This window comes from Pongo pygmaeus, chromosome 5 (assembly GCF_028885625.2).
Source record: "Pongo pygmaeus isolate AG05252 chromosome 5, NHGRI_mPonPyg2-v2.0_pri, whole genome shotgun sequence".
In the NCBI taxonomy this organism is placed as follows: Eukaryota; Metazoa; Chordata; class Mammalia; order Primates; family Hominidae; genus Pongo; species Pongo pygmaeus.
Window position 1 is genome coordinate 56,631,339 of NC_072378.2, and position 24,786 is coordinate 56,656,124.

At 35.4% G+C, this 24,786-nt stretch overlaps 1 protein-coding gene across 3 annotated transcripts in view; it reads right to left on the bottom strand.

Moving 5' to 3' along the window:
• Positions 1-16,615: 16,615 nt before the first annotated feature.
• Positions 16,616-24,786, bottom strand: part of COL21A1 (collagen type XXI alpha 1 chain) — a 204,565-nt gene continuing 196,394 nt past the window's right edge. For 2 of the 3 annotated variants that reach the window (XM_054493050.2, XM_063666271.1), the window contains 7 exons: positions 24,623-24,667; positions 21,673-21,705; positions 20,916-21,062; positions 20,766-20,820; positions 20,043-20,243; positions 19,191-19,268; positions 16,623-17,869 (listed from right to left, as the gene is read on the bottom strand). In XM_054493050.2, coding sequence (XP_054349025.2) covers positions 17,682-17,869; positions 19,191-19,268; positions 20,043-20,243; positions 20,766-20,820; positions 20,916-21,062; positions 21,673-21,705; positions 24,623-24,667 — 747 coding nt within the window. In that variant the 3' untranslated portion in view covers positions 16,623-17,681. Of the gene's footprint in view, positions 17,870-19,190; positions 19,269-20,042; positions 20,244-20,765; positions 20,821-20,915; positions 21,063-21,672; positions 21,706-24,622; positions 24,668-24,786 lie in introns of all 3 variants that reach the window. The other variant, XM_054493049.2, reaches the window with a different exon arrangement.

Sequence of the window (24,786 nt, forward strand, 5' to 3'; positions counted from 1 at the left end):
ATTCATGAGGTAAAGATGATATAGAACATGGGCTTTTCTTTGCCTTAAAAAAAAAGAAATATACAGAAGTCACATTAATTAGCGTTCCTCAAGAACACTACTGTTTCTGAAGAATACTACACTAGTACAATCTTTAAGAATAAAAGATTCACCACTCAAGTAAGTTTTGAAAATATACATCTATCTTTGTTTTAGAGTTTCTCAATGTATACGGGCATATTCATGCCTCTAAGATCTGCAGTTCAAAAACATGCTTTGGTTTTCCTTCCATTTCTCTAATATAGTTCATATGATACGCCTTGTTTAAAATTAGCATTTCATGGAATACTCTTTGGGAAATGGCAAACTAGTATAATTATACCTAACAGCAAGCAAAACTTGAAAATACATTTTTCTGAGCTGCAGTTAGACTGTATATTGTAGAGCCAATTGTTTGTATGCATAATTTACCCACTGATTTAGAAACAAGGTTATAACAGTGGAAGTTTCATCAGAAAGATGACTCATGGTAAGTCTTGAAACTCCTTCCCACAAGTTGTATCAGTATCATTTAGCCTACATTTGAATATAAGTAATATAAACTAACAGTGGCTTAAAACCTTTTAAAAGGACATCTGCCATTGAGTTAACAAGAAGTTTAGCAGTAGGAAGTCCTAGAGATGGTTTAGTAGCTCAATAATATGTTTACGGTTCTATCTTCCTAAACTTCCATCCTCAATGTGTCAGAAACAGTTTCCCCTAGTGTACGTAAAACAGCAGATCCAGGCATTGCAGCCCCATATGACAAAATTATAGCAGAAAGAAAAGGAAGGAGCAAGAAGAGTTCCCCCGTGCTGCATTCTTTCAGAGCAGAAAATTTTGATCAGAGACTCCCAGGAGTTTTTCAGAGATAGCAAAGTGGATTAGAACTGCAATGATCTACTTCTCATCCAAAACATTTCTCTTTTTGGCTTAAATGCATTGCTGCCTCAACAAACTAGCAGCTGTCTTAGAAAGGAATGAGATAGAATGTCTTTGGGGGAGGAAATCAAGAGTGTCTGCCACATTCCTTCTTAAAAATTGTACATGTTCCAAATACTTATCTGTGGATACAAAGTTGCAATGCCAAGAAACCGAAGTTTGTGTTTTTGCCTCTGCCTATATTTTCAGAACTTTTCACATGTTACAAATGTTTCTGGTAATGCTCATAGGAGTCATAATTAGCCTTCCAGTTATAGACGATATCTGGCATTCACGTATTCTTCCACTTTTGCTCATGTTCCCTTGGGGCACAAACTATCTGATGTCCACAAATCTACTTGATCAGTTCTGGTCATTCCCATTTCTGAGTGTGACATCATGAGCACACCAATGTCTGTGCCAAGGCTAAAGTCTCACAATACCATTAACAATCCCAGTCACAAATATGCTAAGGCATTGAGGGTTCTGCAAAAGTCAGGGAGAATGACCCCCCTCATTCTGAACCCCTTTGTGTCCCTGAGAAACAAGAGACTCACTCAATAAAGCAATGAAACAGAAATGACATAGGTTATGAATTTACCATTCAAGCATATTAAAATAGCTGTTGTGACTATGTTCAACTATATAAAGGGAAGCATGTACCTAAAGCAGATCAAAAGAAAAGATATAAAAAATACAATTCCTAGAGATGAAAAATACAATTTTGAAATAAAAATTTATTAGATGGAAATACCAGTGGATTAGACATTTCAGAAAAAAAAAAAAACAGTGAACTTGAAAACTTAATAATAGGATCTATCCAAAGTGAAGCATAGAGGGAGGAAAAAAAAATGCTGAGCATCATGACTAGCAGAACAAGATTACTTGGTCTAACATATGCCAAATTGGAGTCAACAAGGGAGAAATAATTGAAGAAGTAAAGGTGAAAAATCATCCAAATTTAATGAAAACTGTAAAACCACAAATCCAAGAATCTCTACAAATCCCGTGGAAGATAAACATAAAACGCATGCACTCACACACAGGTGTAGACAAACAAGCAGCATAATAAAATTTCTTGAAACGATTGATAAAGGCACGCTCTCGAAAGCAGTCAGAAAAGAGACACCTTATAAACAAAAGATCAAAGATAGAAATAACTGCGGACTTCTTTCCATAAATATGCAAGCCAAAATAGTATTACCAGCAGACCTGCACTACAACAAATGTTAAAGGAAGCTCTCCTGAGAGAAAGAAAATGATAACAGATGGAAATTTGAATCTATGCAACAGAATGAAGAGTTCCAGAAGTAGCAAATAGAAGGGTAAATACTCTTTTCTCATTTTAAGTTATTTAAAATAATGTTGACCATATAAAGCAAAAATTATAAAAATGTACTGTGGGATTTATAGAACAGGTAGGAGCAAAATGTATGTCAATAGCATGTAGGATGAGCAGGGAAAAGGAAGTATACTCATTATATTGTAAATGGCATAATATTATTTTAATGTAGACTATATTAAATTAAAAAACATATGCTACAAACCCTAAAGGTACTGCTACAAAAATAAAATGCATAAGTGTAGCTAATAATCCAATAATGGTGATAAAAAGGAATACTAAAATATACTCATCACATCAGAAGGCACAAGTAAGGGGAAAAAGAAATAAAGACCAGATGAAACAAAAAAATAGAAAGATGATAGCTATACACCTAACCATATTAAAAATTACTTTAAATTTAAGTGGCCCAACCCTGGTTGGTAAGCTTCAACCTATGGGACAAATCCAGCCCGCCAAGTGTTTTTGTAAATAATGTTTTATTGGAACACAGCCATCCTTGTTTGTTTACCCATTGCCTATGACTGCTTTCACACTACAATGTTAAAGCTGAGTAGATTCAAGGAGAGACCATATGGCCTGCAAGGCTTAAGCTGTTTACTATCTGGCTCTTTGCAGAAAAGGTTTCCTGACTCCTCATCTAAACACTCCAAGTAAAAACAGAAATTACCAGACTGGGTTAAAAGAAAGATCCAATGACTGCCTACAAGAAATATATTCTGGTTATAAAGATACAGATAAGATAAAGTCAAAGGATGAAAAAAAAATATTACTATGCAAACGCTTTTCAAAAGAATGCTGAGGTGTCTATATTAATGTCAGATAGTATACTCCAGAAGAAGGATTTTATCAGGGATAAAAAGGGGGCATTTATAAAGAAAATAGGCCAATTCATCAAGAAGACATAACATTCCTAAATGTGTGTGCATACTGTAAGAGAGCTAAAAAACGCAAGAAGCAAAAAACTGACAGAATTAAAAGGAAACACAAATCCACAATTACGGGAGATTTCTATACTCCTGTCTCAGGAACTAAGAGAACAAGTAGATACAAGATTATTAAGAATGGAGAAAGTATGAACAATACTATTAACCAATATGGCTTTATTTATAGAACTCTCAATCTGATGACAGCAGAATACCCATTATTTTCAAGTGTAAATGATATATTTCCAAGGCAGACCATTTTCTGCTTCATAAAATGTCTCACTAAATTTAAAAGACTTGATAGAGTTTGTTTTCTGACAACAAAATTAAATTAGAAATCAGTAACAAAAGGACATCTAAAACATATCCAAATATGTGAAAATCAAATATCACAGTTTTAAATAACCATCTGTTATGGTTGGTATGTGTCCCTCAAATATCATGTATTGGAAACTTAATGCCCAATGTGGCAGCATTGAAAGGTGGGGACTTTAAGAGGTGACTGGATGATGAAGGCTCTGCTCTCATGAATGGATTAATCTATTCATGGACTAAAGAATTAACAAGTTAATGAATTAATGGGCTACCATGGGAGTACTGGTGGCTTCATAGGGAGAAAAATAAAAACCTGAGCAACCACGTTAGCACTCTCAGCCCTCTTGCCATGTGATACCCTGTACCACCTTGGGTCTGTGCAGAGGTCCCACCAGAAAGAATGCCCTCACCAGATGTGCCCCTCAACCTTGGACTTTCCAGCCTCCACTATGAGAAATAAATTCTTTTTCTTTATAAATTTCCCAGTTTCACATATTCTGTTATAAGCAACAGGAAACTGACTAAGGCATCATCTGTCAAAGAAGGAATCACAAGAGGAATTAGAAAATATTTTGAGCTTCATGAAAATAAAAAAGCAGTATATCAAGATTTTAAAATTTCACTAAAATGATGCTTACAGTAAAATTGATTTTCTTATTTCTTAAAATTAGAAAGATCTAAGGAAATTCAATTAAACAATATCTACCTTAAGCAGCTAGAATAAAAGAGCAAATTAAATCCAAAGTAAGTCAGAGAGTAAAGCAATAAATATAAGAGCTGAAAGTAATGAAAGAGAAAATGGGGGAAATGTAGAAAATTTATATAACTAATATCTATCTGATTCTTTGAAATTCTACAAAAAGCTACTTGAACTAGTAATAACAAGTGCATTTATTAGCAAGGTCCAAGGATAAAAGTCAATATACAAAAGATCAACAGTATTTTGATAAACTAGCAAAGAACAAATGGAAAATGATGTCTAAAACATGGCATTTATAATGGTATCCACAAACATGATTTTCAGATAAATTTTGTTAAATAATGTGCACAAACCTATACAATGAAAATTATAAAACATTTCTGAGAAAAATAAAATGGAGAGATAAGTAAATGAAGAGATATATCATGCTCAGGGAAGGAAAGACTAAATATTTTTAAAATGTCAATTCTCCTTAAAATGACCAAAATATTTACTAAAATCCCAATCAAAATTCCATTGGATAAGCTTCCATTGGACAGTGCTATTCTAGCAGAAAACAAAGTAAGTAATATTTGCAATCTCTGAATAGGTAAAGATTTCTTAAATAGAACATAAAAAAGTACAAATTATAAAAGAAAAAATTGATAAAATTGTACTTTATAAAAATCTTATAACTTCTACTCTTTGATGGACTACATTAAAAAATAAAAATACAAGCCACAGACATGAAAGAAAAATTGCAATATGTAACAAAGGACTTGTATCCAGAAAATACAGTTGCTGACAAAGTTTAGAATATACTTACAATATATCCCAATAACTCCACTTAAGAAGAATAAAAACATATTTCCACACAAAGACTTGTAAATGCATGTTCATAACAGTGTTATTCAGAGTAACCCCACACTGGACATAGCCCAGTTGTCCATAAACAGGTGAATAAATAATCAGAAATACAGTCATACAAAGGAATACTACCAAGTAACAAAACAGGAATAAACTATCGATACCACATCATAGATGAATCTCAAAAACATTATAATGAATGAAGCAGAGCAGGGATTGCCTGGACCTGGAGGAGGGGTTAATTACCTGGGGAAAGGCACAAGGAAACTTTTTAAGGGTGATGGAAATGTTCTATATCTTAATTGTGGTGATGGTTTCATGGGTGCATATGTTTGTCAAACCCCATCAAAATACAGACTTAAAAATGGATGCATTTTATTGTATGTAAATTTTGTACCCCAATAAAATTTATTTTTAAGTTACTAATTATATTTATTAAATATACACAGTAAACAAAATTAAGTTTCAGTTTCTATTTGAAGCTTTTTATAAGCAAAAAGAACAAAAGGAGAAAAAAGAGAAAGGCAAGACGCAGAAAAACTAGAATATAGGTCAATTTCAGGTTCTTTCAAAATTGTAAAATAAGGAGGTGGAATAGTTACTTGATTTATTTGGATTTGTCTATTTATTTTTATTTGAAGTGTTTTTTGTGTAATCAAAACTACAAAACCATTGCAATTATTTTTGTCCTCAGAATTTTCTTTCCTCTGAGTAACATTATGTACAAATTTCATTACATAGGCATTTAGACAGATTTTCATATAAATACATATTTGGGAAAGAATGTTTCTTTGCCAATTTCCAATGTAGAAATTAGATAAATACTAGGCATAAAAAGTTATGTGGTTGAATCCTTTTCTTTAATTTCCATGCCAAAAGACCAGAATCTCTAATATTCAACAAACTCTTTTAATTTTATTAGCAGTTACTCTTGTGGAATACAGAATTTGGTGCCAGAAAATCACATTATTCCACTGACAATTAGATAACATGGCCATGTCTTTAGAGCACCAATATTAAATTACTGGAACATCAGAAAAAAATGAAACTGTGAATTATAATTTTCCTTAGCAACATATGTATCTTTTTTTCCTGTTTCCCACTTCCCCACTTTTTCCCCAAACTGACTAATTTTCTATCTAATGTTCAGTGTTTTTAGAGCATTAAATTAGCCCAAGTGCTTAAAATTTAAAGCCTTATTTTCCCATTTCCTATAAAGCAATATAGGGTTTTGCAGTGTTAACAAAAGGGACACCACATTGCTTATTGTTTTGCGCAAATTTTAAAATGGAAAAAAGTTTGAACGCATCATTTTTATATAGATGTAGTAAGTTTCATTGAAATAATACAAATCATTTTTTTTTCCAAAATCACGGAAGAAAGCAAATACTTTTATTTTTCTCTATGGAGTTATTTAATGAGTTAATGAGTGACTACATGAAATAGGAGTAGTAACTTACAAAGTGTACCCTAAAATGTCCTAAAAATTCGCAGTTAGCTGCAATCCTCAGCAACAGTGAGGCTTGATTCTAAACAATCCTAATCAAGTTGAATAGATTTATTCAGGAAAAAAAGTTATCACATATTTCAGGAAGCAGAGGAACAGAACAAGAAGTTGTTGCCCTGCCAACAGTGACCACAGAAGCCACAGCTAGACGGCAGGCAGCCTGTTCGGTCACTGTATAAAGAAAGCAGTGGGCTGGGCATGGTGGCTCATGCCTGTAATCCCAGAACTTTGGGAGCCTGAGGCGAGTGGATCCCCTGAGGTCAGGAGTTTGAGACAAGCCTGGCCAGCATGGTGAAAACCTGTCTCTACTAAAAATACAAAAAAAATTCTTTTTGTATTTTTACAAATACAAACTTGTATTTTACAAATACCCTGGGTGTGGTGGTGCACACCTGCAATTCCAGCTACTCGGGAGGCTGAGGCAGGAGAATCATTTGAACCTGGGAGGCGGAGGTTGCGTTGAGCCAAGATCACGCCACTGCACTCCAGCCTGGGAAACGAGAGTGAAACTCCACCTCAAAAAAAAAAGAAGAAGAAGAAAGCAGTTCCCTGGCTAATCTAGGGTAATAGTGGTGCTACCAACAGTGACAACAGCATTTAAGTAGCAAGGGTGAAAATATCGAATTCTGCTTTACACATTCACAGTTAACTGATGGTAGGACATTCTGTGAAGAGACTGCATTAATTCTGTTATATGGAGGACTAGAGAGACGTTTAGGATCAAAGAGATGAGACCTGATCATTGTCTGTGTGGCTCAAATTTGTTTCAATATGTATGCAATTAGCCACAGAGGACAATATAGAGGCTAATGTAAAACCGCTGTCTCCACTGGTAATCATATAACAACAGCCTACTGTGTGTTGAACAATTGTTATGTATTTTTAATTATCACATTTGAAAACAATCCTGAGATATTATGGCTATTCCCTTTCAAAGATGAGGCTTATCACAACTAATTTGGTTTATCACAACGATTCCCTTTCAAATACTGAGGCTTATCACAACAAATTTCAAGGCCGCACAGGTAGGAAATGTTAGAAGCTCTGTCCCAAACCTGGGATATTAAAGAACTTCTGGTTCGCATTTTGTGTTCTTCACATTACTGGGGAACCTAATAAAATAAGCCAATCATCAGAAAGTTCTAATAATAATAGCTAACAATTATTAGGTACTTATTATGTTCCAGTTACTCATCTAAGAATTTTACTCTATTAATTCACCCAAATCCTAGCACTACAGGCCCCATCATAATTCTCCTTTATGTGATCTTTATACTAACAAATATGGTTCAAAAAGAATTTCAAATCAACCTTGGCAAAAGGTGTACTTCAAAACATATTTTTAAACACTGCATGAGGCTTGCCTTTAACAAGCACACTGTCTCATAAGGACAATTGCAATTACAAAGAACAATTGCAATATAGGATTAAAAACAAAAAATGTTATCATGGGGCATTATATAGGATTTTAGTAAGAACACTCGGGAGAGGTCCAAAAAAGGACCTGGAATAGTCACTCGGAATGAAACCTGCAAATAACATTCCAAAAGGTAGAAAAAATTCAGTGCAGTGAAAAATTCTGCCCAACACAGTGATGGAATAATTAATTGGCCTCCAATTGCCAACTAAGTATTGTATTGCAACAGGAACTACAGAGAGAACACGCTTTAGTTATAGTAAAACTGAAAACAGGAGCTTTGGAGCCTGGCAGATCTGAGTTTGCATTCTAGACTTGTCACTGCTTATTAGTGTGAAGCTCAGTGTTTTCCTTTATGAAATGAAAACATTACCTACTCCTAAGGAAGCTGTGAAGACTCAGGGTGGAATGTTTTTGAAATCACTGAATCAATAGTAACTGTTGTGAGTGTCTGTCTTGTGGCTTCCTAATATAACTTTCTCCTTTAGAGAGCTCAGCACTAATTTCTTTCCTCCAGGCTCTTAGGACTCTTAAAACCTGCAAGGGCCCATTAACATTTCATGGGGACAGGCTCATCTCTTTTACTCTCTGGGTGTTATTGGAGATAGCGATCATTTCCTATGTGAGCTTATGCCTCTAAAATTTTACTAGTTTGCCTTAAAATGAACAACAGAATCATGGGATGGTGTGGGGTAAAACTAGTCAGCGCCAGCTCTCTTTTTCCCTCTTTTTCCTACGTGGGTGCCACTTATTCCTATAATGAGATCTTCCCCTCTTCCCAAGTCTGCACAAGGTGTGAGAGAGTCCTTGTCAGTTAAAGGAAAGCCAGAATAGCTGCTGTCACTTAAATTTAGAGAAGCTGAAAAGTAGGTTGTCTTAAGTGGAATTAAATATGTTATTATCAAAAGAACTCCTCAGCACCATCCTAGGATTTACAGGCATCCTGATAATCCTCCTTCAGGTAAATGGGAAATAATTTTAGATGTTTCTAAACTTTTAAAGAAAAATTTTAGAAAATGTTTGCTTGGTTCTTAACATTCTTTCTTTTTATCCACAGCGACCATCATCTTTAACCAAATATTTTCTGTTTCTTCCACATTACTCTTTGGTAGAAACAAAATATTAATTAACCTTAAAACTTTGCATCTAAAAATGAAAAGTTAACTCGCAAGATCTGTGATAAAAGCCATCTTCAGCCATTACACCCTGCTCCTTACTCTCCACTATTCTCTCAATTTTTTTTTTAACTAGGCCCTTTGTTTCCCTGGACTCATAATTATAGAAATAAAACATGGGGAAATATGACTCTATTTCAGTCTTTCATTATGTAAGCATAAGGAAATTCATCTTTGAATACATGTAAGTTCACTGCTATCATGAAAACCTACTCTCCATGGTTTTTTCCATGAAAACCATACAAGCACCAATCACTACTCTTCTATGTTCCCACTCATTCCTTTCTAAATACTATCTGAAGTCTATTTATTGACTAGGGTTAAGCCTCTCCAAGTTAACCTTGAAGATGTTCTCTTTCCAGTGAGCCACTTCATACCAAACAAGCTTCCCCCTCTCCTTTTTGCCCCTCAATTGTGAAAGAAACAATCCTTTACTTTTTCAAAGCACTGAGCAATCCTCAAAGCTCAATTGTCCAATGAATTCTTTCTAATTCAAAAGTTTAATGAACCTTAAGACAATACATTTCTGGCAGCATTTCTGTAATTACATCTAATACTTCTGATTTTCTTAGTTTTTATCACTTCTTGACTTCTCATTTAGGATGAGTTATTAAATGTATTTCTTAATCTCTGCATCTAGAAATATTTTTATTTTAGCTATTGCCAGACAAAGACATTTCCAGTAAGAGCCTTATAGAGTGACCACAAATGACTGGCAAATGAGTTGGACACTGTTGCACAAGTTTCTCCGCTTTTTAATAATCCTTAAGGTGAGCTCAGAGCTTTTTTAAGAATTTTTTTAATCACTAAATTCACCATGAGGAGAAGCAGGTGAAAACCGCTTAAATTAAACCAGGGATACAAGGGGCTTACATCACCTCGTTTTCAATTCTCATAGGAGAAGACAGTATGAAAGAAGTCGACCCTATCTTTGGAGACAAGACTTAGATTTGAATCCTTGCTGTTCTCTTTAACTCCTATGTAACCATGAAAAATCTGCACCTGAGGTTCTTTAATATCTAAAATGAATAAAATGTGCATACTTTATACAGTCAATTCCAAGATAAATGAAAGCATTATTAAAGTTACAAATTCAAGTTTGTTGCTCCAAAACCCCTGGGAGAGGTCACAGATGGAAAAATCAGTTTCAAACAGATTTTCCTCTAAATCCAACCCAGACACAGAGATCCTCATTTACTCCTCTACTCCTCAACTCCTTTAATCTCACTGCTTCATCCTTAAGGCAAGGAAAATCACATCTAAATTAGATTTTGCATTCTTCCAAGCAACCACTAAACAATTGCTAGGATATGTCTCTAAAAGCTTCTACTTACCGATTCTGGTTGAAGGGCTCTGGTGTTTCTTCCCAGAATTTAGACGAACTGCACATGATCTGGGGAGACTAAAGTGTATTCTTTTATCTTAAACAGCTAATTAGATTAACAGAGAATTTCCATCCAAAATGACACCCATTACATATACTTTCATTTCCTCATAAAATATAGTTCATTTTACTATAGTGTCACTTCATAAAAACAAAGTTCATTCATCACATTCTGACACCTGTGGTTGTGACACATGCCACTGCACTTTAACAATTAGATGTTCCAAAAGGATGCCAGCACCAGCAAGATAATATTCTCCTGAATCCTTAAGCATCAGAGAGAAACAGATAAATTTCACTGTTGTAATCAGTAAAACCTTGTTGTCAATAAGACTTGCGGGTGGAGACTTCTGGTCACTATCAGAGGTAGAGAAAAAAACAGACTGGTGCATTTTGTCCCAGTTGAAGTTGAAAGGAATATTTCCGCATTCACATTTCAGACCACAGTCGTCACTCTGACCCTGCCAACATTTCAAGAGAGGCCCCTAAGATGAGGCCTTTATCCCTGCAAACAAGCTTATTCTATGTCCGACAACAAGATCCAAAGCCTAAAACATTTTGTTCAGGCATTTATTTCACACTATTTAATGGTAAGCCTCCAACTTCCTCAAGTCACTGAGGGGGCTGTGTGTACATTCTGGAAGTTCACCATGATTATAGTAGAACTAATAAATTGATGGTCTTTTTTTTTTTTCTAAACCCTCTGCTTCTGTCTCACACTCTTATTTTCACCATCATCCTCAGTGCCACTGAAATGACTTTTAATTAGCTTCTCCCCTTGCATTCTTGCTTGGTTTCATCAGCAGTAGTCACCCCCTTACATGCAGTTTCAATTGTCAAAGTTTCAGTTGCCTACCACCAGCCTTGGATGGAAAATTTTACATGCAATAAAATATTGTGTGTGTGTGTTTGTAAGAGACAGACCACAGTCACATAACTTTTATTAGAGTATATTGTTTTAAGCGTTCTGTTTTATTATAGGCTATTATTGTTAATCTCTTACTGGGACTAATTTATAAATTAAATTTTATCATAGGTATGTACTTACAGAAAAACAACAGTGTATATAGGATTTAGTGCTGTCTGTGGTTTCAGGCACCCACCGAGGGGTCTTGAAACATAACCCACTCAAATAAGGGGGGACTACTGTATTTTTTCTGTGACCAGAGTGATCTATTTCAAATGCAAATCTCTTCATGCTACTTCCTCCTTAAAATTTTGCAAATTTTTGATATCTCTTCCTTCCCTCTTCATCCCTTCTCCTACTCCCAGCATCTCTACCCTTATCTTTTACCTCTCTCCACCATCAGTCTCCTGAAATCCCAAAATGTAGAATTACTTTCCCTCCCATTGAGCTATGTTCTCAGGCTCAAGGCCTTTATACAAACTCAGGCTCAAGGCCTTTATACTTTCCCTCCCATTGAGCTACGTTCTCAGGCTCAAGGCCTTTATACAAACTGTTTGCCCACCTGGAAGCCAATCCAATTACACTAGAACCTCTGGGTGGGGTACAAGCAAGGGTATTCTTTTAAAGCTCCCTAGGTGCTTCTAATGTACAGCCAGTGTTGGAAAACATAGCAATTTAAACCCCTGCTTTACTAAAAAAACAAATTCAGAGAAGTTATCAAGTTTATCCAAGATCACATGAAACAGGATTCTTTTTACCTTTGTTTCCCCAAAATAATGTATCTCATAATTAATGATTCTTTGAATGTCAATCAAAGCTATAGACACTTTCTAAATTTGATTTTTAAATATTATTTTGAAGTAGCAACTGAACAAGGGGTGCAATGGAAAAACACTTGCACTGCATGTCAGTTCTTACCTTCTTCAAAATGATCCTGCAGTCAGCTATTTCAGGTTGTCATTTTTAGTTAAGATATCAATATGGCTGCTTAGTATTCCATGGTGTATATGTACCACATTTTCTTCATCCAGTCTATCATTGATGTGCATTTGGGTTGATCCCATGTATTTGTTATTGTGAATAGTGCTATGCTGAACATAATGTGTGCATGCAACTTTATAATAGAACGGTTTATATTTCTTTGGGTATATACCCAGTAACGGGATTGCTAGGTCTAATGGTATTTTTGGTTTTAGGTCTTTGAGAAATCATCATACTGTCTTCCACACTGAACTAATTTACATTCTTACCAATGGTGTATAAGCATTCATTTTGCTTCACAACCTCACCAGTGAAATCACGTTCTTCGCAGGGATGGATGGAGCTGGAGGCCATTAAACTCAGCAAACTAACCCAGGAACAAAAAACCAAATACTGCATGTTCTCACTTATAAGTGGGAGCTAAATGATGAGAACACATAGACACACGGAGGAGAACAATACGCACTGGGGCCTACTGGAAGGTGGAGGGTGGAGGGTGGAACTTGGGAGGTGGGAGAAGATCAGGAAAAATAACTAATGGGCACTAGACTTAATATCTGGGTGATGAAATAACCTGTATGACAAACCTCCATGACACAAGTTGACCTATGTAACAAACCTGTACAGGCACCCCTGAACTTAAAGTAAGCTAAAACAGATATTAACATGAGAATTTTGGAATCTGTAAAATTTCTCTGTGAAAACCTCCTTTTGAGAAGGCATAACCCAGGAATAACGCAGTGGGTTATCATTTATGTTCCTTATTTCAAATGTGTCATTAGGGGCAAAATAAAACTTTGGTTAAGATATTCCAAAGATAAATCTTTGCAGCTAAATTTAAACTATGAGTTGATTTGTGGTCTTTCGCCTTAAAACTACAGAAGTGAATCTGAATCTGAGGCATCCCTCTGTGTTCCCCATTCTGTTTCCCAGTCCTCAAAGATGAGATCTCAGTGCTTTAGGCACAGAGGTGCTAACTTTTTGTGTTATTTCATACAACCTATTGTGCCTGGATTACGGTGACATGTCCTTTGACTATTAATTGCAATCTTTAGATAATGATAAGAGCAAGTTTCTGCCTCCCCAAGGTGAGGCACAGCCAATAGGCCAGATCTATAATTTAGGACTACCAGGAGTGAGCTTTGAACCTTGCCTTTGGCAATAACGTTATCAATCAGAAGAATTAACCAAACCTCCTAGCTGGGGACTTTAACAAATGGAACTATGCAAAGGTAAAGCAGATAGGCAACACATCAAAATATAAATGGCTTAATTGTGATTTAGGTATTCAACTTATGAAAACAATTTTTTTCTTCTTTGGAATAATTAAGTTGTAAGAAAATAAATCTAGCCATACTTTAAAAAATGAGAAAATGTTAAGGCTAAAGATATATAGTTATGACTTATAAGACTTACAAGATTAATATAATGAAGAAGAGATTATCATTGTGTGTGTGTGTGTGTGTGTGTGTGTGTGTGTGTGTGTGTGTGTGTGTGTGTGTTGCTGCCCTCTACTGGAGACCAAAGGACGAGTTCTCAATTGAGTTCTCCCAGCTCAATTCCAGTTGAAAATCTCTTCATGACAAAAATTAAATCAAGCACCTAGCAAAGTTCTAAGTACCAGAGACAAAGTATAGTACCACAAGACTATAAAACCTAAAGGTTTTTGTTTTTTTTTTTTCTAAATTTACCCTACTTTACATTTTAGAGGAAAATTGTTGAAATCATGCAAAGACAGCCTTTACTGAGAATGATTTTTACCCTTAGGACTGAGAGTTTCATTCTGAATTGACATTCAGGATGAATGCCAATGAGTCAGATCAGCTTTATTCAGTATCAGTTACACACATATAAAATGATTTTAGTACTTTAAAAATTTTTTCACTTTCAAGATTTGGTAACCTTGGCCGGGCACGGCAGCTCACGCCTATAATCCCAACACTTTGGGAGGCTGGGGCAGACAGATCACTTGAGGCCAGGAGTTTGAGACCAACACTTGAGGCCAACATGGTGAAACCCCGTCTCTACTAAAAATACAAAAATCAGCCGGGCATGGTGTTGGGTGTCCGTAATCTCAGCTACTCAGGAGCCTGAGGCAGGAGAATCACTTGAACCTGGGAAGTGGAGGTTGCAGCGAGCCATGATTGCGCCACTGCACTCCAGCCTGGGTGACAGAGCAAGATTCTATCTCGAAGAAAAAAAAAAAAAAAAAAAAAAGGCTGGGCACGATGTCTCACATCTGTAATCCCAGCACTTTGGCAGGCCTAGGCGGGCAGATCACCTGAGGTCAGGAGTTCAAGACCAGCCTAACCAACATGGAGAAACCCATCTCTACTAAAAAACAAAATCAGCCAGGCATGGTGGCACATGCCTGTAATCCCAGCTACTCCAGAGGCTGAGGCAGGAAAATCACTTGAACCTGAGAAGCAGAGATTGCAGTGAGCCGAGATCATGCCATTGCACTCCAGCCTCGGTAACAAGAGCCAAACTCTGTCTCCAAAAAAAAAAAAAGATTTGGTAACCCCATATTTTCTGTCTAGTTCTAGTAAATTGTATGACCTTATTTTACTGATGAATTTCTTTTGTCTCATTTAATCTTTTTAATACTATGAAGTAAGTATTATTAATATCCCCAACTTATCATATGAAAGAATTTAAGCACGAAAATGTAAATAAATTTTCTGAAGCCTCGCAGCTAGAAACAAAACGTAGGAATTTGGATGCAGGAAATCTCAGGACAGAAGCCATGCTCTCAGCAACCACACTAAAAGGCCTTTCACGTAACATGGTGCTGAGCACGTAACATAGTTATGTTGCAAAAATGTACTTGCAGAGCAAGATTATTCACCTATTCATTCTTGAAAATCAGTGTGTTATGAGTTAGTCTTAAATTTCTCCAAGGCAAAACTATGACGCAACGTAGCCATGCTAAATTATGGAAATATTTCATCTTGAGATGCCAAATTTTAAAGCAGAAATACTGAAAGTAAATATAGTTTACATTCCATAGATTTTGTTGTTCTTGGAATTCTTCATGCTTTTTCTAACCCTCCACCCTTTGCTCATTTTCATTATCTTTACGTGACTTAGTTATGCCAATACCTCCTAGCCTACTATAATCTGCACTACTCTGTTTGGAATGCCATAACAAAATATCATTGACTTGCTGGCTTAAGCAACAGAAATTTTTGTTCATACAGTTCGAAAGGCTGGAAGTTCGAAATTAGGGTGCCAGTATAGTCGGGTTCTGGTGAGGTCCCTTTTCCAGGTTGCAGAGAGTCACCTTTCACAATGTACTCACATAGTCTTCCCTGGGTGTGAGAGCTGGAAGGCCATGAAGTAGATGAAGCAGATGAAGGGAGGAAGGGTAGTAGGGGAGAGCAACCTCTTCCTCTTCTTATAAAGCCACCAATTGTATGGGATTAGGACTCCACCCTTATGACCTCATTTATCTTGGTTACCTCCTGAAAGTCCTATATTCAAATATAGTCACATTGGGGGTAAGGACTTCCATATATGAATCGGGGGCATACTATTCAGTCCATAACATCATCTTTTACATTTCAATTGCATTTTCTCCTTTCTTAGAATTAATGTATTGGAATCACCTGTATACTTACCTGTGTCTCGTTATACATGTGTTCCCTCAGGCCAAATTCTAACTATATTGCCATTGTATCCCAGGCACAGAACCTATCCATGTGGTAAGTACTGTTGGATGAATAAATCAATGATACCAAATGGCTTTATTCTGATTCCTTACCAGCTCTTAGAAGCAAATGTCATAATTAAAGCGGGGGTAATAGGTTTGTTGGCTTAAGCAGATACCTGGGCCTTTACTGGAGATAAAACATCAGAACAAGCCTTATGATCATTCAGCCACTAAACGTCATGAATTTTAGTCTCCTCCAGAGTCCTCATCAAAATAGTAGAATCTGCACGACAATAAAGTTAAACATTGGGCAACAGCCATGACTGTGCCTAGGAAGCAAGTGTTTCAACTGTTCAGGTGTGTAGCACACCAATTCAATTTGTAATTTCTTATTTCAGGTGAACACATTTTTTAAGAATAGGGTGAATGATTTAATAAATTATATCCATTGAATAAATGACCTTGTAACATACATACCATACTCAACAATCAGTTAAAATTAGGTATAAAAAAAGACATTGTAATCAGGCTTGTACAAAATTTTATTATACTCTGAATAACAAGCATGTAACAAAATTTTGAGCATGACAAGGATGAAATATTTCAAATTCTGTTTCTTACAAAAGCATTAAGAACAATACACAAAGACTGTTCATAATATTTTACAGTCAGCTAAAAATAACAAGACATTCTAGGATTTCAGGAGTTTTCCTTTTCTTTCAACTAGAGCATTAGCTTTATTTCCATTAGCTTTGCTACAATGAAAATTAACATATATGGACATACACATATAAGTGAAATGGAAAATGAAGGCATACAACAAACATTCTGATTAATCAACAAGTATAAAATACAGTCTTTTAGTACTTCTGAACTTACATTTTCTTCGAATGTACAATGAAACTTTTTGTCTAAAATGTTTTTAATGTTAATTTTGACCATTCCCAAAGTAATTAATACTCTTTCTTAGCACCACCATTAATCTAATTTTAGAGTTTGAAATGAATTAAGAAACACACTAATCATATTCAGAGGTGCTATTCACAACACTGAACAACAGGCAATCCACTGCCCCTTATCAAGGCTGAGACACTGTAGTAAATGAGTAGTTCACCAATACTGTCTATCCCAGGTGAATATCAGCCCTAATCTTACTTCCAATGATGAGATACATGTTTTGGCTTATGTAGTAGCATGAGCTATGAGATATGAAACATGGAAGTCACATGGACATGAAATTAAACTCAAATCTCTATTGCATGGAGGCTGAATGTGAAATATTTCACAGTGACTAAAATTGACTGGCTAACAGGCAATGGTGGATTTTTATATTCAACTTTGATTAACATAAATGGACTTTACAAGAAACCCTTGAGATTTAATTAATGCTGCTAATCCAAGGGCTCCAAATGACTGAGGAGCCTTTAAAATCAGTATGTGACCTTTTATATTTTTTTCCATAAGAAAAAAAAATAAAAACACCGAGGTACTTAAGTTTCTTTTCAAGGGATTACTGTTGGTTATCTTCCTGAGATGCAAAAGACCACAGAAAAAGCACCATGCCTAGGCTGCTGAATGAGGCATCAGACACTAATAGTTTGGTCCTTTTCTGAACGGATCTCTTCTGGCAATTACACTAAAACATAGTGATGGGTCGCAAATGCCTGGGGGGCCTGGTTGCCCTTGGATTCCAGGTTTTCCATGATCTCCATCTTTGCCAGGGAGACCTGGGTCTCCTGGAGGACCTTCTTTACTTATTCCAGGAGGGCCCTCTGGACCTAAGATGGGACATTGGCAAGACGTAAACAGAGGACTTTAGTTTTTTATAGTGAAATAGCCAATTCTGCAAGAAACTTAAACTGAAAAAAAAAAACCTTGAATATTTTATATATTTGCACTAATTATAAAGTAGAGGCATTTTCTTGATAATTCTACATGTCTTCTGCTTTGAAAAGAACCATCCAAAAGTTAAAGTTATCAGTAATTTTTGAAAATTAGGCTAAGCATATTAACATGGTAACCATGCTACTGATTAAAACATTTAGCTAACATTATAATATTCCATTTTGTGTATTGTCCAATCTTATTTCTTCCTTTCAGCCTATCTTTTACCAATATTATTATAAATTAACAGGTGATATATACGTAAGCCAAAGCTGAGTCATTTTTGTGCCATATTTGCAACAAAAAAAGACTGTTTCTATTATATATATTTTTAGTTTCCATATCTAAATGCATTATTCTTATTACTTTAGTATTATAGTCATCAATATCATCAATACACATAGGTATTAAAGCCCTAATTTGTCAAACATAGCCTGATTAGTTCAATTAGCATGCTCAAGGAAACAAAAGCTAGCTTAGGATACTGGCCTTTTAAAGTTGATTCAAAATAACAAAAAATATTCAGATTTTGGGAAGGAGCACAGTGGTTTGGGCCACTTCTTACTCCTCTACTCCCTGCTACTACTAATAATAAACATCTATTTAGCACTTAACTGCAATTGTAAGTATTGTTCAAAGTATTTTACATAAATAGTATTAAGTCATTTGATCAACTCCAAAGCCTCTTAATAACATCTAATCATAGCAAACATTTATTGAAAATATAACTGATTGTCCTGCACTGTTCTGAAAGCACTACATATAGAAAGTATTTAATCTCCCAATAATGTCATGATGGAGATAACATTATCATCACCATTTTACCAATGAGGAAACTGAGACATGGCAGAGTTAAATTGCACAGCTAGCAGAGATTACTTAACCGCTTCAGCATTTCTCTGTTCCCTGAGAGTCATAAAGACTTAACAATGTTATACACCAGATAAGCAGGGGTGACTAAAACGATTCTAGAACTCTTCTAAGGAATAGATATTAAACAATCTAAATGATAAGCAAGAGATAATATTGAAGGATTCATAAATTGAGGATAATATATGAAAAAATATTCTAAAAGTTAGACTTCAGTGTGTTAAATGTGAATCACTCAAAAAAGAAAACGGATGTCTTGGTTTCAATTTATTTCACATAGATCTATGGTGACTTTTCTTAAGGCAAAATGAGCAGTAACACTTATGAGCAGATAGCAATTCTCACCTGGGGGACCAGGAGGGCCTTGTTCTCCAGGATGCCCAAACCCTTGGCTCCCTTTTTCCCCATTTCTTCCTGGTAGGCCTGCAGGGTGTCAAACATCTGAGTAAGTTTACTTAAAATCACTGCCTTCTAGATTGTTTCATTCAAAGCTGTTAATATACACATGAAAGAAAAATGTCTTTTAAATACCAGCTTGCCATCTATTTTTTCTTACTAATGGAAAATGAGTTTTGAAGCAATAATTTCTAAAATGATCAGTGGTTTAGATCCAAGACTTAATGGGAATCAAATATTTAGAAAAGAAAATGGTTTGGAATTATTAGCCCTTTGTGTTAATCATAGTTTTTTAAAATTACTTTATGAAACATCTAAATTGTTTATATACTATTAAACAAAAAGGAAAGAATTATCAATCAACATTTCACATAAACATTCAAAGGCAAGGAGAAATTCTGGGTTATTAGGAAGTTTTATCGCAAAACTTATTTTTTCCTATAATAGAAAAAAAATAAGGTAACAGTGCAGAAAGTTACCAAAGTCAAAATAAAGGAAATGGCATCTGTGATTTTCTATTTAAAAACTTTTCTAGACTCAAGCAAAATTTCTCAGTACATTGGCAACATTTTCTAATTTGTAAGTTTATGTGTTCATAAATTTGACTTCTCTATTTGAGAATATTGCATTAAGAAAATAATTTCTCTTTAATTAAGTTGGCAAATTATTTAAAGACGAGCATTTACAGATTTTTTTATCATGAAAACAAAGTTAACTCTTGACTATTAAATGGATATAGGGTATGAATTTTTTAAAAAAGACTTTTTAAAATTCTTTTTCTTGTTCAAACTAACTGCATACCTTTTAATCCTCTGACGCCTGGACGTCCAGGGACACCCACTAATCCAGGAACACCATCTCTTCCTGGCAAACCAGGTAATCCTCTGGGACCCTCTGGGCCTATCGGACCAGGTGGCCCAGGAATACCCGGGGAGCCATGTTGGGACTGGCAATGATCACAATTTCTAATTCTTCCACTCTGAAGTAAGACCGGTAGCTGGGCTTTTAAAAACAAAGAAACCCCATCCCTTATGTTTAAATGGTGAGTTGGTGTTAATTATATTTTTAATTTTTTTTCAGTTTACAGAGAAAAAAACTATGAGCATTGAATATGTGCCTATTTCTTGGCCAATAATTTCACTTCTAGGAATTTGACTATGGAAATATTCATTGCTCTGTGCGGTAATTTTATTAGAGCAATTGCTTAAAATAGGGGAAAAAGTGAAAGTGCCCCCAAAAGAAATTGGTGGAATATATTCATATTTATGAACTAAATTATCAAAAAATATGCTACAAAAGAAAATTCAAATAATGGCAAAATAATAAATGTCTTTATTAAAAAGATTATAAAAGAGTATATATGATAAATCTTTATAAAAATACTCATTGAAGAAAAGTAGATGAGGCTTATAAATGTTATGTTTTCTTCTTCACCTCACTTATATCCTCTACAATTTGTCCTAAAAATTTGTATTACTTTTGTAATTTGAGAAAAGTTATTAAAATGCTATATTTGATACCTACCTCTTATTACATCTGTGCAAACTTGTCGAATAAATTGTTCTGAAAACTCTCTTCCCTGCATCAAAGTATTAGGGGTTATAACATGCACATAAAGAACATGAGCAAAAATCAATGAAAATATAATAACTGTGAAAGAAGCAGAATACATACGGGCTTCCCATCCAAACCTGGGGGTCCCTGAGGACCTGGATCCCCAGGTTGCCCCTTAGGACCTGCGGGCCCCATCAAGCCATCCACCCCAGATTCTCCTTTTGATCCAATGGCACCTCGGACACCAGGTTCTCCCTTTTCACCTCTCTAAAAGCAAAAGAAATCTTTACAAGTTCTATTTAAATATTTCAGAAGGTATAATTGCATCATGAAACTCGTTAAGGATGTGAATATGCATGTATACATACGTAAATATGTAAGGTATGTAAGGAAGAGCTGGAAATATTGTCATTGACAAGAAGGGAAATTTCATATCACATTAAACTGTCATTTATCCATCCATCCAACCAGCCAGACCTACAAGTATCCACTACTGATTGAGTATATTGTATAGGTAATATGCACACTGCCAGAGATAAAACAATGGGCATAACACAGTCCTATTCACAAGGAGCTTGCATTTTAGTGGGTCCAGTAGATACAGAAATGCACAATATTCTTTATTCAAAAATATGGAGAAAAATTCAGCTCCAAGTCTGGAAGAAAAACCAGTAATATTGACAATTCACATTTCATATCAAATTCAGTATAAATGTACATATTCTGAAAACAACTAATTGGGAACTTCTACTGAAGAAGATGAAAAACGTTTCGTTTTCTGGTTTTTACTCAAAAGCTAGATTTATATAGTATTGAAACCCAAGCAAAAAGGACTGAAGAAAGAGAGCAAGAGAGCATAATATATGAAGAAACATACCTCTCCTTTTGCGCCATGATGACCTTGAATTCCCTTTGAAAATTAATAGGAAAAAAAAAACTATAATAAATGTGCAAGCTACAGTACTGTAATGTGGCATCCACCTTTTACCACATACTTAATCAAATTTAAAATTTCAATTTGGAAAATATTGATAGCATTAGTGACAGAATTACATGTAAAAGAGACCCTTTTTGCCTTTTAGAGAAGGCAAATGACTAGGAAATATGTTAACTGAATAATATAAAAATTTTAATTTGCTTAACTGTTTCCTTCTTAGATATTAATATTTTCAAATGCTGCGGGTCGAATCATGTGGGTAAGAATGGGATTCTACTGAATTTAAAATATATTACTATTTTAATAAAAATAAAAACTCAAATCAGATTATTAGGTATATTTTATCTTGTATTCAGTGATTAAGATGAATAGTTTATTTTCCCAAGTTTATGTTCTTAAAATTAAATTTTGATTGGGTGCTATTGACAAAGGATGGGTTAAAGCAAAGATACCATTAAAAGTGACTAGTAAGAGAGAAAACCCCAGCTGTCCTGTGCTTAAACCACTCACTGCTAGTAATTGAGAGACCAGAGAAGCAATGTCATGTAAAAGATGGTATTTTTCACAGTGATGTAAACACTGGGGAGCCCAAGCATGAAGCTCATTCAACTATAATTACTAGCTACATCTGGATGGCTCCATTAAAGTCTTTCCCACTCCTCTTTTCCATATTTATTTCAGTGGTGTATTATAGAGGAAAAAAGCTCTCAGGAAAGGTATTAACATTTTCCATTTTTGAAATTCACTGTACACCTGGGCTCCAAAATATCCTAATATTCACTCAAGAAAAAAGATAAAACTTTAATAACAGGTAGGTTTTCAGTATTCAACTTTAAAATAAAAAATCAGTGTTCTGCAATTTAATATGAAATTTAATGTATAATGTTGCACACAATGAAGTCTGAGTTGGGGTATATCTCAGCCTGAAAATTGATAAATTTTCAGGCTCCTCAAACATGGCTATCCAAATTAGACAAAGAAAAGAATTAGATAAAAATCATCATAAAACACCAAATATTTAGTTTTTATATATGAATCTTTTAGTAAGTAAAACAAACTTTGTATGGTCATACTTGAATTTTGTTTCTGAAGAAATGCGGGAGTGATCCTTACAAGATACAATCCAACAACTAGGACCAACATAAGAGAGACGAAACAGTTAAGTTCTCGATATGGGAATTGAATTAGAGCTAAAACTAAAAACAGCTGTCATCTGAGAACCCATTAAGATGATTCCTTGAGAGAAATATTCACTTTGACTCCATTCACAAAACAAGGGCCAAAAAATACACATGTACTGTGCCTGGTAGAGTGACAGGTAACTAAGACTGTGTTTACATGAAGAGTTTGGGATGACTATTCAGCTGCTGAAAAGCAACAGCTGCACTGGCCCTGGGTACTCCATGTAGGCTAAGCTCCTGGTGGTGAGAAATGTAGCTTCCAACCAATCTAGGGCAGAAGCTTTCTAGGGAACCCAAATCCTGCCTTAGGAGAGCACACACACTCTTTTCCTTGAGAAGTGAAAAAGTTAGTGGAAACTTAGAGAAAGTATGATCCATTAGCCAGTGAGCTAGCTAAGTTGTGAGTTCAAATTCTAAAGGAAATATCCTTCTTTTCTGAGAGTTATTGTGAGTAACATTTTTTGATAAAAGGTCTGGGCTGTGGAGGTTAAATGAAGGGAAGAAGGTCCTATGGGAACAGCAGTTTATAGATGTTTTGTGATTGACTTAAGGAAACTCAGAGAGTTGATCTGTGTTGCCAGGTTGGGGAATAGGGATGGAGTTGTTTGTGTCATCAAGTGGGTCTGAGTCAAGTGGAGGATCACGAAAACTGAAAGACATTTTATTGAACATAATTGTACTCAGGCAATTCCAATCATTCCTCCTCTTGGTTAATTTTACTTTTACTTTTATTGTTAGCTTCTAAATTCTCAATTTTTCTTAACATCTGGCACTCACCTTCCATCCCATATTGCAGATAACCTTGGGGCCCTATGCTTACACTCTTCCCAATGGTCTCTCAGACTTCTCCAAGTAAGGGACACAGAGACCCCTGTCCTTGGAAACATCACTACCCAGTTTTATCCCACTCTCTCCAGAGTTGGTGTAATTGCAGAATCTTTCTCCCACTCACCCTCAGAGAAAGAGGTCCACCCCATGGGAGGACTCACATATCCAGCTTGCCCTTTCAGACCTGATCAAGTTGGAACCATGTCCAGCATTCTGCAGCTACAAGCAACACAGCAGCAAACATGCTACCTAAGTACCAATCTCCTTTATGCCTTTGTCCGTCCACTTTGGCTCTGACTGAACTTACAGTCACATGGCAATCTCACTGAAACACCACCTAATGAGAACAGTTTAGTCAAGAAAGAAGCAAAGCCATCTTACTGTGCGTCTGTTCTACAACACTGCCTCCCAGGATAGCATTTTAATATATCTCCAGAGCAGTAAATTGTCTCTCTGAACAAACTAAAGGGAAACAAGTACATTTCTCCACCACACGTGGTCCCAACTGATTTTCAAGAAGAAAAGCAAGACAAACCAGCAGGGATGAACAAGCTGCCATTGTGTGACTGGCTGTCTCTGGCCAATAACTACCCCCAAGAAATGGGTGGAATTTTCTACCTGCAGTCATTTGCTTGGATGCATTAAAAAACAAAATTCAGAGCCACCAATGTTATCAGTATGGGAAAGTGAAAATACAAAACAAATAATGAAAGAAACTCATTATCGCCACACTACCTACATGCTCAACCTTATATGCTTAGAATGCATACTATATGTATCCTTCTCCCCACCCATTTTTATTTGCAAGTAATCGTCTCTCAACATTGTCCAGTTATGTGACTTGTTATTTTATTTTTTATCAGAAGAAAACCAAAAAATACCTGTTGCCCTGGAATTCCCTGTCTTCCATTTTCTCCCTTTTGACCCTTTAAAATCAATAAACATTATTGATTAGTTTACACACTTATGATGCAATCACATATACAATACAAACTATGTATTACCTTGAGTTCCAGAAGAAATGTAACAAAAGCAGTGATACAAA